Raw genomic sequence first — 17,319 nt, 5'->3', positions numbered from 1 at the left:
CTGACTACTCATTGAAGCATGAAGTTCTATATTTAGCAAGGAATGCAGAATAACATTCTGGTGGTAAATGCTGCCCAATATTTATCAATAACTATGCTAAGTGAAAGCATAGGTATAAAGTGTGTTAGTCAATATTTTGAATGTAAGTGCAGAAATCCCTATTCAAAATAGTTTCACCAAAAAGGTAGTTAATTGACTCTTGTAGCTGAAAAGTCAGGCTTGACTGGCTCCTGGGATTAAGCTTCACTTTCCAAATCAAGACTGCCTCCCACTAGGCTGCTTCTCTTCTAAGGCAAGCTTGCTTCCTGCCTAGAGGCCAGGATTCTGCCAATAGCTCCAAACTCCCATCAGTAAACCAAAACCAAAATAGCAGCCACAGCAACAAAACTCTTCCTGTCTTTCTGGAACTATCAAGTCCGGAATTGGGGTTCCTTGGCTCTTATTGCACTAATTATGTCTTTTTTGGCTCCAGGTGGCTATCAGGTCCCTTTGGACCGCATGCTTTTAGAGAAGCAACAATTCTCTGAGGAAAATTGGGGGTGCTGTTAACAGAAGAAGGGTCAATGGTAGGTGGGCGGCAAGAGTAACAAAATAACCACTGCAAGTCAGACTAGATAAATATAACACAGTCTAGTTATTCCTGTAGATCCTACGGGACTCACCCTTGGATTAAGCAATACTGCTGGAACATTGCATATGTGGATTGCATCATTTTAAGCTCTGTGGAATTGCTTTTATTGAACTGTGTTAGGACATTCTGTTACCAGACTGCATTGAGGTACAATATAATGAACAGTCCTGAGGAATTCCATGCATTATTGTAAGACGGTATTGAGCACACTGTTTATTTCCATTGCCACATTATAGGATTTCATGGGAGAAATTTCTCCCTGGTCTCTACACCAGGAAGAGTCAAACTGTTCCTAAAAACCTTTCATGATTTTATCTTATGGATACTGTGATTCCTCAAAATGGTAGGGTTTCCTTCTTTGCATTGCTAGAGTGATAGAGTCAATTTTATGGCTTGTTTTAATCAAGTATGCTAGGCTTTGAAGCATGGATTCTTTTAGTGCTAGCCTCACCCCTTTGTTTTTATATTTCCTTCAGTATTATTTCCCAGTTCTCACACTCTCTCTTTTGTTCTATATTCTTTGGAAACTTTCTCAAATCTTTTCTGAGACGAAGTTGAGAAATACGTATAATTTTATGTATATTTCATTTTATGCATTGAAAATGTCACCACAAAGTAAATAAATCTGCTGGGCTTTAGGAAGAAGTTTATTAACAGGAATTATTTTGGGTTCCAGTTTTAGATGGAGGAGTTGTAAAACACTACAGAATTAGAAGACTGGATGAAGGGGGCTTTTTTCTCACCCGGAGAAGAACCTTTTCAACACTGAACGAATTTGTGAGCCACTACACCAAGACGAGTGACGGCCTGTGTGTCAAGCTGGGGAAACCATGCTTAAAGGTGAAAATGCTTTCAAGCTGTGTTTGCTTATTGAAGTTAACTTTTTTCCTTCAGCTATCTGAGTACTTTTCATGGAATATCAGTTCAGGAAAAAAATTGTCATTTTATTACCTGAGGCAGGTATAGGCAAACCATGGCCCATGAGCTCACACTGACGTATGCTTGTTTTTGTAAATAAGTTTTATTTGCTCAGATGCTCATTCATATATGAGTTTTCTTTGGATTCTTTTGTGCCATAACAGCAGAGTTTAGAAGCTGCCACAGAGACCATAGGGCAGGTGGTAAACTAGAATATGAGTTCTTGGAGGGCAGGGGTCTTGCTTGTTTTGTTTATAGAAAAGCACCTAGTCAATGCTTAAAACAATTTTACTTACTAAACGAATGAGTAAATAAATGAATGAACAAATAAAGAAATGAAAAAATGAGTTTGAAAAAATAAAACATTTAATTATGCAAAATAGATGATACATATCATAAAACTATAGCCAAAGAGTTTGGGAAGGATTTGTGGGTGAGATGGAACTTCAACTGGGCCTTGAAACTGAGAGGATTTAGGTAGGTGAAGAGATACAGAGAAGTCATTCCAGACCTGAGTGAGGATGGCATTAGGTATGGGATCAGACAGGTTGACAAGAAGGTGCCTGACTTCCCAAGATTTGGAAGATCAATTTGAAGAGTTAACAGTGCAGATTCTCCCACCATACTTTTTGTTTTTGAAGCAATAATAATACAGTTTACAATATTTTGTTTCAAAAAATGTTTTATTTAAAAGTACCTAGCCTATTATTTTCAACAAAATAATATTAAATATACCCCCCCTTTTTTTTTTTTTAACAATTGCTCTTATTATTCTATGAAACAGATCCAGGTCCCAGCTCCATTTGATTTGTCATATAAAACCGTGGACCAGTGGGAGATAGACCGCAACTCCATACAGCTTCTGAAGCGATTGGGATCTGGTCAGTTCGGCGAAGTATGGGAAGGTCTGTGGAACAATACCACACCAGTAGCAGTGAAAACATTAAAACCAGGTGCGAGAACAATAAAGGTTAAATGCATATGTTGATTTTTATGAGCTCAATTTAGCACCGTAAATATCTAAGAGTTCATGGGGTGCCTAATACTGGCAGCAAGCAGGTGTTGTGGTCATTCTCTCTAGCCCAGGTGACCCAAACCTATGGATAAGGCATTAAAATATAAAAACAAGAGCACACTTCCTGGTTCAACTGAGTCTTAAAATATCACTGATTGAAGAGTCTGACAACTCATCTCTTCTCTGGAGTTAGGATTCAGTCTTCCAATGTCCTTCTTCCCATTTTGTTCTTAGCCTTAGTTAACAGATACTGACTTAACTGAAAATATTTAAAAAATCAGAAGGAATCTTGATACTATTCAGGAAACAACTATTTCTAAAAGTATTACTTTTCTATGATTCAAAGGCAAAATGGTCCATCCAAATAAACTTGTATTTGAAAATGTAGGAATTTTTTTTTCCCTTCCATCTTCCTTTTTCCTGTGATGGCAAGTAAAATTATACTGAAATCAGTATTTATTCAGCCAGGCTTTATTCCCTCTATTTAAAAGAGAGACTAAGTAACTTCCCACATACTTTCTAGTTATGTGATCTTGAGCAAAGTTTTGAACTCTATGCTTCACTTTTGTCATTTGTGAAACAGAAGTAATAATAAGGCCAGCCAAGAAGATAAATTAGGTCATTAGTGGAAACGCTTTGTGTAGTACCTGGTTTACAGTAAGTGATGGATAAAAACTATTATTATAATAATGAAAAAGTCAATAAATGGCATAGCTGGGATTTGAACCCACATCTATTACTATTGCATCACACCCCATGGAAGTGACAGTCTGTAAAAGTGCAACATTGCTGTAGTAACCTCATGTGTACCTTTATAACAGAGGTAAGAATAATCAACATAGGCTAGATTGTAGTTTTCTGGGAGACCTGCATTATTTACCTAGCCCAGAATTCTTAGAGGTTTGGTAATTCTTAGAGGTCTGGTGGCAGAACCTGAGCACTTGGGATTTGATTGCTGGCAGGATAGGGTAACACTGTGGTTCCCAAACTGTGTGCCAAGGCTCTTGGGGGCACCACGGTGAATTCACAGGAGTGCTGTGGAATACTTAAACGTTTTGAAGTTAACATCCTGAATATTGTACAAGCTGCTACCTTTAAGTAGTTCATGGTTTCAACTTTAAAACAACATTCGTTTTGTTGACATCGTATCTTTGTAAAGCTGGGTTTTTTGATGGTTGCTATGGTCAAATGCAAAATCCACACAAAAATCAATACAGACCAGAAAATGGGGGTAGCAGTGCTCCGTCCGATTCTAAGATTGGAGAAGTTGTGCAGTGTCCCAGGAATGCGTATATCACTTTAGTAAGCACTTGTAGTTAAGAATTAAATGAAAAATGGTCTTTTCCTTTCAATTTACCTGTGTTACTTTTTCAAATGGCTATTACATTGTTAGGATAAATACTTCTTAACTTGTTTGGATCTAACCCAGTAATCAAAAGAACTGTTAGTTTTTTTTGTTTTTTTTTTTTTGTTTTTTGTTTTTTGTTTTCACGTAGAGACATCATGAAAAAAGTTATGGAGACACTAAGGGTTCCATGAACTGAAAATGTTGGGATCCTCTGGTGTAACAAGTTAACAGTGTCAAATTTGATATAACATAAATCTGCGTTTACACTTGGCTCTGCCCTCTGTGACTTTGGACAATTTTTTAACCTTTTGGAATCTTCTGGTCTGGAAGTGGGAAGCATAATAGTTCCTACTTTCTAAGATTTTATGAGGACAAATGGAGCCAATGTACGTAAAGTATATGCAGAAAATTCTTAATAAATGTTAGCCTCCATGGGGCTGCTGACAGATGTGTCCACTGAAGTGCAAACTTACTAGTGCAGGAATTCAGTTTCAGCATTTTCATCTGTCAGATGAAACAAGAGACAGGCACTTTTGAGTGGCCAGGTGCTATATGAGTGCTCCAGGTGAGGACATTCTATTCTAGCACCTGAGATTTTCACAATCACTGTGTGTATATGCTTTTAAACCCTAATCTTGTTAATAAATGGTGGCTAAACTTTATTGTCCAACCTAATAATTCTTTTCTAAGAAGAGGCAGCTAGCTAGCCTTCCTTATACTGTTCTCTAAGGAAGCCCTTTGGGAAGTCAAAAGACAACAAAAAAAGTCAGATTTCTCATATTTAAAAAAAAAAAAAAAACACGATAGCTTTCTCTCCAACAGGAATAATTATTATTGATTTACAGTGTAATAGCCACAAACAGCTTTTGTGATTGGTTAAATGTCTTCACTTCACTGGGGCCATTAATCAATCTTAGCAGCTATTTATTGCTTAGCAGGCTACTACGCAATAAAGATGAGCCTGAAATGAACTCCTACAGTAGCTTTGACAGGAAAAAATTAATATTTAATGTTACATTACTAGCTGAGTTGAGATTGGGCTTCCTTTACTCTGCAGCTGGTGAGCTATAACCAGCATGGCCATGAAGTAGTGGCTCTGAAACAGTCTTCACCTGAAGAAGCTTCTGACCTACTGGGATTTCAGTTCTTGTGCATAGTCTGATTTGGGAATGAGTTTGAGTGTCCTACATTGCTTGAATCTGATGGCTACACAACATAGAAATTTCAGTAACATAAATATATATTGTATATATAATTTTCTTTTTCTTTTCTTTTCTTTTTTTTTCCCAGGCTGGAGTGCAATGACATGATCTCAGTTCACTGTAACCTCCACCTCCTGGGTTCAAGTGATTCTTCTGCCTCCAAGTGATTCTCCTGCCTCAGCCTCCCGAGTAACTGGGGTTATAGGCACCTGACACTACGTCTGGCTAATTTTTGTATTTTTAGTAGAGACGTGGTTTCACCATGTTGGCCAGGCTGGTCTCTTAACTCCTGACCTCAAGTAATCCGTGCCTTGGCATTCCAAAGTTCTGGGATCACAGACATGAGCCATTGCGCCCATCCTCATTTTCTGTATAGTGATCATAATTGCTGCTATCACTGGAAGCTTATATTTTTTGGGTGGTAGTGGGGGGAATCCCCACTGTGTTGATATTTGCCCATAAGCCAAACTAGTTGTAACAATCAAGAACAAAGTCCTTTATTATGGTTTAGCTGTCTCTTATTCTCAGCTCCATTTTGCGACTGTGATTCCAAATTTTAATCCTATTTGACTGTGTGGAGTAAACCAGTGGTAGAGATGGAATTGATGGAGCTCAGAAATATGTAACGGAAAAGAGAATCGGCCATTTTCTCCTATTCTCTCTCTTTAAGTCCTTGTCCCTTTTCTTCCTTAGCCTGTGAAATATACTTACAGCTGGTCTGTTTGGTTTTTCCAAGACTATGCATTATCAGTGATAATATAAATAATGATCAACAGTCACTGAATACATATGTGCAGGCATTGCTATTATCTTTTTAATGATCTTATGATGTCAGTAAAATTATTAGCCATGTTTTACAGATGAAGAAACTGAAGTTTAGAGAGGTTTGATAACTTGCTCAAGATCACACAGAGCGCTAGTGGCAGAGAGCTGAGATTTGTCTAGAATGCAGAGTCTGATCAGTCCAGTTCTGAACTTCTGGGTTCTCAAAGAGGAGACTGCTCAAATGTTTTATGTGAAATGATGTGCAGGTCACATGTAACTAACTCAACTTCACATTAATAAACAAGTCACAGTGTTGTCTTACAATGTCAAAGCTTATCCATGCCTGGGTTTAAATATCAGTTATAAAGTCTTCAACATCGAGAGGATGATGAATGTAGTAGTCTCTTGGAGCATCAATGGAAACTATATTTGCATTATTCATAGTGAATACTAAGATGTGAAATGACAGTATTCCTTTAATTACAGTAATGCCTCTGAAACATCATATTCTAAAAGAAAACATTTTAAAATTACTGGTGAAATGTAAACTCCAGATAATCTTCCTCCTCTTAGATTTTATTTGATGGCAACTACTTGACACTTTGCATGGTGAGTCAGAGTGGAGCCATTAAAATATGATTTAATTGCAGACAAGTCTTCTAAATAGGCCTTAATATTGTCTCTCCTCCAATAGCCATGCTATTAAGGCTCTGACTGTGGAAGCAGATAGTACAGGAGAAAATATTAAATATCAGTTTCAAGTTGAACATATAAAACAGGTGAAAAAAAACCCATTAACTTTTGGGGATGGTCTTGGATGTTTTCCACTTGGCCTACACACTATATTCCTACAGAATTAAAGATAAAATTATGGCAGAATGTCACTGTTTTAGGATTTTTTCCAGCTGTTCCCACAGTGGGCACCAAGGACAGGGCAGCTATCAGACTCTGGCTGCAGTAATTAAATATTCAGTGACCTTCAGTGCTCATGTTAATAGAATGTTTTCCTTTTGTGTTAAGATGCCTTGTTTTATCAGTTAGATTATCAGTCTCTCCTTTTTCCTTCATTTTTCATGTAGACCTGAATCTACCTCTCTTCACCTACAGGTCATAACATATAAACCGTATACTCCTGATGCACCAACACATCCAGTTATTAGGTTGCTCTGGCTGAACTGATTCTCCTCTTGCTAACTCTGAAGATTTGTGACACTGATGCTCTTACTCTACTGAGAAGCAGGAGGCAATCTTGATGATTCCCACCAGGCTGCTGTGAGGATAGGAATGCCTCAATAACATAAAGTGATTTCTGCCTCTTCTTGTTTCAGGTTCAATGGATCCACGTGACTTCCTGAGGGAGGCACAGATAATGAAGAACCTAAGACATCCAAAGCTTATCCAGCTTTATGCTGTTTGCACTTTAGAAGATCCAATTTATATTATTACAGAGTTGATGAGACATGGAAGTCTGCAAGAATATCTCCAAAGTAAGCAAAGACTTAATATAAGGAAAAAAAAAAAAGAGGAATTTAGTTTAGCTAGTCCTATAAATGTCAATTTAGCAAGCCTTCTGTAACCCAAAGGATATTTACTATGTGTATGTCTGTGAGAATGAATGTCTTAACATTGAATGGCTCAGCTACTGTTTAATAGGTTATATATTGTATACTCAAAAGGTGGAAAATACTTATGCAGTGGGAGAAAAAATTTTTCACAACAGATATATTAGAGTAATTGAATGTAACATGGGAAATTAAAGAATGGATGTTTTGCATGATGCTTTATTTCCTACACTAATTGAACATTATCAGTTATGGACCAATATTTTCTATGGCACAGAATTTGGGGACATGGAATACATTTGGGGCAAAAGGGAGGGAAGTATCCTATGTTTATTTTCTTTGCCAGTAGTTGACAACATTGTACTTGTTGCTGTTTAAAATACATCCACTGCTAGGCAACATAAGAATTGTCACGCAAAAAAGCAGCAATATACTATTGCTTTATTTCTCTATTTGTTTCCTGTAGTCAGAGAAGACTGAAGGGCATTGTGAAATTTTGATGTTTATTACAAATGGATAATTTAGTAAACAACAATACAGTATAATGAGCATTAAAATGAAATGTTCAAAGAAGGTGAGATCAAGTACTGACAGAATAATTCAAGCTTGAAAAGGAGACTTCTATAATTTCTTGAAATGTCAGGGTGGGAATGATAGAATGTATAGAGGTAAAGGGAGGTGAGAATGATGAAACAAAGATTTTAGAAACATAAGAATATCCTCTGATTTCAGGATGCCTTGTGAAGCTGGTAACATTAAACTATAAAACAAGATAAGAACAACAAATAACATAATAAGGCCTGTTGAATGCCATTAAAAACAGAAATATGCTCAGCTTCATTGCAGAAAAATATTGAATTTAACAGCATCAGAATATGTTACCCACCATAGAAAGATTAAACTCATCTATTAAATAACCACTTTTGCCTTATTCCCAGGAGGACAAAGTGCAAACGTCGTCTTGGGTCATATCTAGCAAAAAATGCTTTATAAAGGTCCCTAATAGTATTCACATAATTACATCTAATGGCCTATTCCCCATCCTCAGATCTACCGACAGCATTTAATTCAATAGACGCTTTCTCCTCTTGGAAACATTTCCTTCATTTGGCTTTCAGGACACTTCACTCAATGGCATTTCCTCCTTCCTTTCTTGGTGATTCTTTTCAACCTATGTGATTTCCTTCATTCCCAGACCTCTCAGTATCTTGGAGTTCACCAAGACTGTTCACAACCTCACTAGTTCCTTTATTAATTTCATCTAACCTCATTGTTTAATTTTTTTGTGTCCTGACAATTCTCCAAATTTTATTCCCCCTTTACTTGAGAATCATACCCAACTGCCTTCTTAACTTCTCCACTTGAATATTGTATCAGTCTGCATAATGTAAATATGCTGCAATAACTAACAGTCTCCAAATCCCCAAGGGCTTAACACACATGTTTATTTCTTATCCATGCTACGTTGCAAAATATGTTGGCTGGTGGCTCAGTTCTTTTGATCACCCTGGCAGAGAAAGGGGATGAGACTAATCTCACCCTGATTCTTAAAGCTTCTGACCAGTAGTGACAAAGATAATTCTGTTCCCTTTCCATTTGGACAAATCAAGTCAAAGAGGGTAGGGAAGTACAATTCTGTAAAGTGCTTGAAAGGATGAAAAAATCATTGTTTGTGAACAGCCCTAATTTCTACTATAGTAGAAATGTCTATTAGACATCTCAAGATGACATGCCCCAAACTGATCTCCCTGTATTCTCCCCAGTAATCTGCTACTTTTGCAGTCTTTCCTTCTTTGACCATATCAACACTCAGGCCTAATACCTTGGCATCGTCTCTGCTTTTCATGTTCCATCTCTAACCTGCTAGCAAAATCCCATTGGCTGGCCTTCAAAATATATAGAGGATTTTACCTCTCCTCAATGCTCCTACCCTGATCCAGGCTGCCATTTCCTTTCTCCTGAATTCTGCAGTAGCTCCCGGCTAGTCTTCATCTTCTGGTTCTTGTCGCCTTCAGTTTTGTCTCAACACAACAGCTAGAGAGATACAGTTAAAACGTAAATCAAAGCATGTGTAACTCATGAAGTCCTGCATGGCCTGGCTCTCTATTCCCTCTCTGATCTCATCTTCTACAACCTTCCCCTTGCTCAGTGTGTGTCAGCCATACTAGCCCTCTTTGCTCTTTTTTTCCTACCCTCTGAGCATGCTTTTGCCTCACTCATTATTTCCTGTGCCTGAATTTTTTTGTTGTTTTGACATTTATCCACATGCTCACTTCTAATTTCCTCAAAACCTCTACTTAGATGTTTCCATCTTGGTGAGTGCTTCACTGGTCACCCTCTGAATTTTAAAATTTAATCTCTTTCTACTGACTCTTAAAGTATTCCTTTTCCCTTGTTTTTTATTTTATCCTCTTGGCTTCTTACAGTGTGTATCTTATTTATTTGGCTTGTTTTTAGTATCCTCTGAATATAACTCCACACAGGCATATAGTGTTTTCTTTGTTTCAGAGTTAGAACAGTGTCTGGCACATAAGAGAGCATGTACTAATTAGGTATTGAATAAATAGATTAAGTTGGGACCATCTTGAACCTAACAAGATTGGGACTTGGAGTCAAGCTTGTTTTGAGACTCTTGTATCAGCTTGAAAAGATCCACTTGGTACGTGGCCAACTCCTCTGGCATTGAGGAATTTTGTGGCTTGGTAATGTGGTTTACTCGGGGCTAAGTATGAACCCTATCAGCTTCAGAGTTAGGCCATTAGGGTCAAGTTTACCAGTGCCTTCATTTGTGAGGATGATGCTTAGCAGCCAGGAGGAGTAATGAACATGTGCTCACTGCAGACAGCTCTTTCCCCAATCAAGAGGGTTCACATTCAATAAAGCGATCTTAAAAGTGGATGTGCCACTCTTAAGCAGCCCATCATAATGAATATTATTAAGCTGAAAGATTCTTGAGTAATGGAATATAGTTGAAAATATTTTCTTGCTGCAAATGTAAATTGTCATAGATTTGTGAACTTTTACATCAGTTTTGACCTCTGTTGGTTGTATTAAAAGTATGTGTTGAGGTTTACTTAGGCAGTACTGAGGTTACTGCACACTTCAAAGTAGGAAATGTGTGTCACTCAGTTTCCTCCAGTATTATGCCTGTCAGTGCAAACCTTTTTCTATCCACTGTAATAGAATTAGGTGTCATATGTGATAGCTGAAATAACATACGCATTTTTTCTATATAACCATTTTTGTAGTTTCTAAGCTTGGCTGGATAATTTTTGTAATACATTTCTGCAAAATGAGAGAGATCTGTAAAAAACCTTTAGTATTGAGGGTAATTAATGACAGGTACATCTTGTTACAATTTAAAGAGGATAAATAGCTCTATTTTTAAAAAGTTTAGTTTGACTTGTTTTTTCCCCAGTAAATACTTAGAACATCTATTATATGTCAGACAACTTGTTACCTATTCCTTTGAGTAATAGGAATCCTCATGAAATGGGTGAGAATAATTGCAATCCTTACTTCATATAGTTGTTCAGAGTATTAAATTAGGTGATTGACTGGAAATGAACTATACAAGATAGTGATAGGAGAGGATCATATATATACTTTTTTCCTTTAAAAACACTGTAGTACTTTGTGACAGGCAATTTATAAGTCTTTTATAAATATTAACTTAATTCATTTTTCTTTGTTTTCACTTACTTTTATTTTTTAAAATTATACTTAAAATTCTGGGATACATGTGCAGAATGTGCAGGTTTTTTACATAGGTATACATGTGCCATGGTGGTTTGCTGCTCCCATCAACCTGTCATCTGTGTTAGGTATTTCTCCTAATGCTATCACTCCCCTTGCTCACCACCCCCCAACAGGCCCCAGTGTGTGATGTTCCCCTCCCTGTACCCATGTGTTCTTACTCTTCAATTCTCACTTATGAGTGAGAGCATGCGGTGTTCGTTTTTCTGTTCTTGTGTTAGTTTGCTGAGAGTGATGGTTTCCAGCTTCATCCATGTTCCTACAAAGGACATGAACTCATTCTTTTTTATGGCTGCATAGTATTCCATGGTGTATATGTGCCACATTTTCTTTATGCAGTCTAACATTGATGGGCATTCGGGTTGGTTCCAAGTCTTTGCTATCGTGAATAGTGCCGCAATAAACATGCATGTGCATGTGTCTTTATAGTAGAATGATTTATAATCCTTTGGGTGTATACCCAGCAGTGGGATTGCTGGGTCAAATGGTATTTCTAGTTCTAGATCCTTGAGGAATTGCTAGACTGTCCTCCACAATGGTTGAACTAATTTACACTCCCACCAACAATGTAAAAGCATTCCTATTTTTCCACATCCTGTCCAGCATCTGTTATTTCCTGACTTTTTAATGATCCCATTCTAAGTGACGTGACATGCTATCTCATTGTGGTTTTGATTTGGATTTCTCTAATGATCAGTGATGATGAGCTCTTTTTCATATATTTGTTGGCTGCATAAATGTCTTCTTTTGAAAAATGTCTGTTCATATCCTTTGCCCACTTTTTGATGAGGTTGGTTTTTTTTCTTGTAAATTTGTTTAAGTTCCTTGTAGATTCTTGGTATTAGACCTTTGTCGGGTGAATAGATTGCAAAAATTTTCTCCCATTCTGTAGGTTCCCTGTTCACTCTGATGATAGTTTCTTTTGCTGTGCAGAAGCTCTTCAGTTTAATTAGATCCCATTTGTCAATTTGGGCTTTTGTTGCCATTGCTTTTGGTGTTTTAGTCATGAAGTCTTTGCCCATGCCTATGTCCTGAATGGTATTGCCTAGGTTTTCTTCAGAGTTTTTATGGCTTTAGGTCTTATGTTTAAATCTTTAATCCACCATGAGTTAATTTTTGTGTAAGACATAAGGAAGGGGTCCCATTTCAGTTTTCTGCATATGACTAGCCAGTTTTCCCAACAGCATTTATTAAATGGGGAATCCTTTCCCCATTGATTGTTTTTGTAAGGTTTGTCAAAGATCAGATAGTTGTAGATGTATGGTGTTATTTCTGAGGCCTCTGTTCTGTTCCATTGGTCTATACATCTGTTTTGGTACCACTACCATGCTGTTTTGGTTACTGTAACCTCGTAGTATAGTTTGAAGTCAGGTAGCGTGATGCCTCCAGCTTTGTTCCTTTTGCTTAGGATTGTCTTGGCTATGTGGGTTCTTTTTTGGTTCCATATGAAATTTAAAGTAGTTTTTTCTAATTCTGTGAAGAAAGTCAATGGTAGCTTGATGGCAATAGCATTGAATCTACAAATTACCTTGGGCAGTATGGCCATTTTCACAATATTGATTCTTTCTATCCGTGAGCATGGAATATTTTTCCATTTGTCTGTGTCCTCTCTTATTTCCTTGAGCAGTGGTTTGTAGTTCTCTTTAAAGAGGTCCTTAACACTCAATAAACTAGGTATTGACAGAACATATGTCAAAATAATAAGAGTTGTTTCTGACAAACCCACAGGCAATATCATACTGAATGGGCAAAAGCTGGAAGCATTACCTTTGAAAACTGGCACAAGACAAGGCTGCCCTCTCTCACCACTCCTATTCCACATAGTATTGGAAGTTCTGGCCAGCACAATCAGGCAAGAGAAAGAAATAAAGAGTATTCAAATAGGAAGAGAGGAAGTCATATTATCTCTGTTTGCAGATGACATGATTGTATATTTAGAAAACCCCATTGTCTCAGCCCAAAAACTCCTTAAGCTGATAAACAACTTCAGCAAAGTCTCAGGATACAAAATCAATGTGCAAAAATCACAAGCATTCCTATACACCAGTAATAGACAAATAGAGAGCCAAATCATGAGCAAACTCCCATTCACAATTGCTACAAAGAGAATAAAATTCTTAGGAATACAACTTACAAGGGAGCTTCATTCATTTATCTAACCACCTTATGAGGTAAGTATTAGTAGTCCCACTTTACAGTTGAAGAAAAAGGTATGGAGAGATTAGGTAACTCATCCAAGTCAGAAGTTTGGCTTCATAGTTCATGTTTTTAACTATATTCATAGCATTGATGTTATATTCGTAACATCAATCTGTATTAGTTGTCTATTGCTGCACAAAACAGTACCACAAAACTTAGTGGCTTAAAGCAGCAAATGTTTATTACCTCACAGTTTCTGTGGTTAGGAATCTAGGCATAGCTTCGCTGGGTCTCCTAGTTCAGGGCCTCTTACAAGGCTGCAGTCAGGGTGTTGGCAAGTACCCAGTCATCTGAAGGCTCTGATGGAGGTAAATCCACTTCTAAACTCACTCATTTAACTCTTGGCAGGAGTCGTTTCCTCTTGGGCTGTTGGACTGAGGAAATCAGTTCCTTTCTGGTTGTTGGCTGCAAGATGCCCTTTGCTGCCTGCTACAGGGACCTTTCCATTGGGCAGCTTGCAGCATAGCAGCTTGCTTTATTAGAGTGAGCAAGCGAGAGAACAACAGGGTGGAGATTATCTGTAAGGCAAAGTCACAGCCTTTTCTAATTTAATCTTGGAAGTGATATCCCACCTACTTCTGCCATATTCTGTTGTTAAACATGAGTCACTAGGTCCAGGCCACAATTAGTAGAAGAGGCTTTCACAAAGGCTTGAATATCAGGAGGTACAGATAACTGGGAGCCATTTTAGAAGATACCACATAACTCACGGTTAGTAACCAGCTTGTCTTAATTTCCATACATTTCTTTTCTTATTGAGTGAATTTGATATCAAAAGGCCCAGCTATTTTGGCTATCATAGCAGCAATGTTTTGCCATTATGCTGCATACTAAGTTATAATTTATTTTCATGCTTATATCTTGTATTAGACTGCATAATGTCATCTGCTATAATATAGAATTCAAAACTCTCTATGACTTAATACAAAACAATAGGTATTTTTTTTTTTTTTATATGGGCCAGACTGCTCTGCTAGGTGACTTTCTCTAAAGGATAATACAGGGATTTAGACTCATGTGGCTCTACCATTTTGAAATGCATCCCTCTAGCCATAAAGATGTGGGAGATTTTAACAGCCAGGCTTGTGAGTGATGTTCATCATTTCTGCACACATTGCATTGCCCAGAACTAGTGACAGGGCTCAACTTAACTCTAAGGGAAGATGGGAAATGTAATCTTCTGTCTGTGCTCAGGGATAAAAGAAAGGACGAAAGGATTGGTAAGCAGTTAATTTCACCTCACAACTTATTGAGATATGCTACTTGCCTTAAAAAAATAAATATATATGTACACACACACACTGCTTAAGTGTTTCCCTTAAAAATTCTTTTGGCTCTATTTATTTCATTTTTTATTAAAAATAGCATATATGTAGAAAACACATAATCATATAATATCATTTAACATGTAATTGTAAAGCAAACAAATAAGCAACCATTCAGTCACTGCCCAGATCAAGCATTAGAATGTGGCCAGCACCCTAGAAACCCCCTGAATACTTTATCAATTACAACCCCTCACTATCCCAAATTTTATGATAATTGCTTTCCCATTATTTTATGTTTACCTCTACCAGAACCTTCTTGTTTTCCTTCTTGATTAGGATTTTGGAATTTGCCACCTCTTTCTTCTGTCTCTATGTCCTTCACTCGTATTTAGCCCTCAAATCCTTATACCCACCTGATCTCCAGTCAAACTGCTCTTCCTATCCCCAAGATCACCAGGGACTCCCTTATTATATTCGACAAATGTCTTAGTCCTTTTCTTCATGGACTTATTTGTGGAATTTGACTATGTTGGCATTTTCTCTTTCTCAAAACCTTTGACATGTTACAAGTTTCTCTAGTGGTTTTCTTCTCATATTCTTTTGGCTGATTCTTCACAGTTTTCTTATAGGTTTATCTTCCTCTGCCCACCTTCAATATTGGTGTTTCTCTGTCATTTCCTACCAATCTCACCCACTTTTACTGTTTTTAACTCCCACTTATAACTTATGATTGTTAAATCAATATCTCTTGCTGCATATTCTCCCCTGAGTTCCAGACCCATAGCTTGTCTTCCTTCAGTCATTTCCACATGGGTAATTCATATGTATCTCTAACTTAGCAAGTTCTATGTTTTATCTTGATTAGATAGGAGGAATGATAATAACAGATAGGATCTACTGAGTTCTTTCTAGGTGCCAAGCACTGCTTTAAGTGCTTTACATGAATTAATTCATTTTAATTTTCATTTTAACAAGAAATACCATAAAGTAGTTACTATTATCATTGTACAGATGAGGAAACTGACACATAGGAATGTTAAGATGCTTGCCAAGGTCACAAAGAAATATCAGGCATATCCTTGATTGAAAGTCTGGCCCTTTAGCTTCAAACCAGATTTTCTGACCCCTGTAATGCATACAGCTGCCTCTCAAGTCAGGGCTTGTGTCTATGCTTTTGACCATGAGTCTAATGGACTTTGTGTAGTATTCAGCTTATTCAGACAGGGATATATAAGAGGAATATTAGTTTGAGTTGATGTGATATTATTTTAATTCTCCAGACATCTGAAAACATCTGTCAACAGTATGGCAGCTAAATCCTACCCAGGGATGACTCACCCCATTTCAAAGTAGAAGGAGTCAGTATTATTTTGTGTACAAATACAAAATAGGTAAGTCAAATGCAAATACAAAGAGTCAGTCACCACAAAATAATGCTGACCCCCCTCTACTAATAATAATCAAACTGATTGTACTATATAAATTTTTTAATACTTAGTTATAAAGAATTCCCAGTAGGAGAAACTTTGCCTATTGAAGGTATGTCCATGTCTGGAGAGATGAGCAACCTATTCTAAGAATAACAGACTAAGGCAGAGAAAAAAAAATGTATCAATCTTGGTGGTACAAATGTAATATACATACTTTATAACTATGGATAGACCTTTCATTTGTGTTAGTGAGCTAGTTTTTAAAAACAACATGATGGAAGAATGAGAATTTTTCATTGGTTCAGCCATAAAAGTTAGTACTGTTTTATTGGCTCAATGACTAAAACAAAGTACGCAATGCTTGAAAGAAATTCAGTAGCAGTTAAGTAATAATTTCCATGAAGAAATTAGTTAGTGACATATGGTATTGAAATCATGTGAAAAAAAAATGCTCAACAGCACTTATGATTAGACAAATGCAAATCAAAACCACAATGAGATACCATCTCTCACCAGCCAGAATGGCCATTAAAAAGTCAAAAAATAACAGATGCTGGCAAAGTTGTAGAGAGAAAGGAATGTTTGTATACCGTTGGTAGGAGTGTACATTAGTTCAATCATTGTGGAAGACAGTGCAGCGATTCCTCAAATATCTAAAAACAGACCTACCATTTGACCCAGCAATCCCATTACTGGATATATACCCAAAGGAATATACATTGTTTTATCATAAAGACACATACACATGTATGTTTCTTGCAGCACCATTCACAATAGCAAAGACATGGAATTAACCTAAATGCCCATCAGTGGTAGAATGGATAAAGAAAATGTGGTATGTATATACCATGGAATACTATGCAGCCATAAAAAATGAAATCATGTCCTTTGCAGCAACATGGATGGAGCTGGAGGCCATTATCCTTAGCAACTAATGCAGGATCAGAAAACCAAATACCACATGTTCTCACTTATAAGTGGGAGCTATGTTCACCGACACAGAAGGGAACAACACATATTGGGTCTTATGAGAGGGTAAAGGTGGGGAGGAAGGAAAAGATCAGGAAAAATAACTAATGAGTACTAAGCTTAATACCTGGATGATGAAATAATCTGTGCAGTAATCCCCCATGACACAAGTTTACCTATATAACAAACCTGGAAATGTACCCCTGAACTTAAAATAAAAGATAAATAAAATTAAAAAAAAAGAAAAAAGGCAAAA

At 37.1% G+C, this 17,319-nt stretch overlaps 1 protein-coding gene across 6 annotated transcripts in view; it reads left to right on the top strand.

Annotated features, from left to right (window-relative positions):
- LOC105465460 (fyn related Src family tyrosine kinase) overlaps positions 1-17,319 on the top strand; it is a 153,932-nt gene that overhangs the window by 133,390 nt on the left and 3,223 nt on the right. For all 6 annotated transcript variants that reach the window (XM_071096344.1, XM_071096345.1, XM_011713898.2 and 3 more), the window contains 3 exons: positions 1,308-1,471; positions 2,334-2,502; positions 7,208-7,366. In XM_071096344.1, coding sequence (XP_070952445.1) covers positions 1,308-1,471; positions 2,334-2,502; positions 7,208-7,366 — 492 coding nt within the window. The remainder of the gene's footprint in view (positions 1-1,307; positions 1,472-2,333; positions 2,503-7,207; positions 7,367-17,319) is intronic.

The sequence above is a fragment of the Macaca nemestrina genome, chromosome 5, assembly GCF_043159975.1.
Source record: "Macaca nemestrina isolate mMacNem1 chromosome 5, mMacNem.hap1, whole genome shotgun sequence".
NCBI classification, from domain to species: domain Eukaryota; kingdom Metazoa; phylum Chordata; class Mammalia; order Primates; family Cercopithecidae; genus Macaca; species Macaca nemestrina.
The sequence above is the reverse complement of the archived record's forward strand: the minus strand, read 5'-3'. Positions and strand labels throughout refer to the sequence as shown.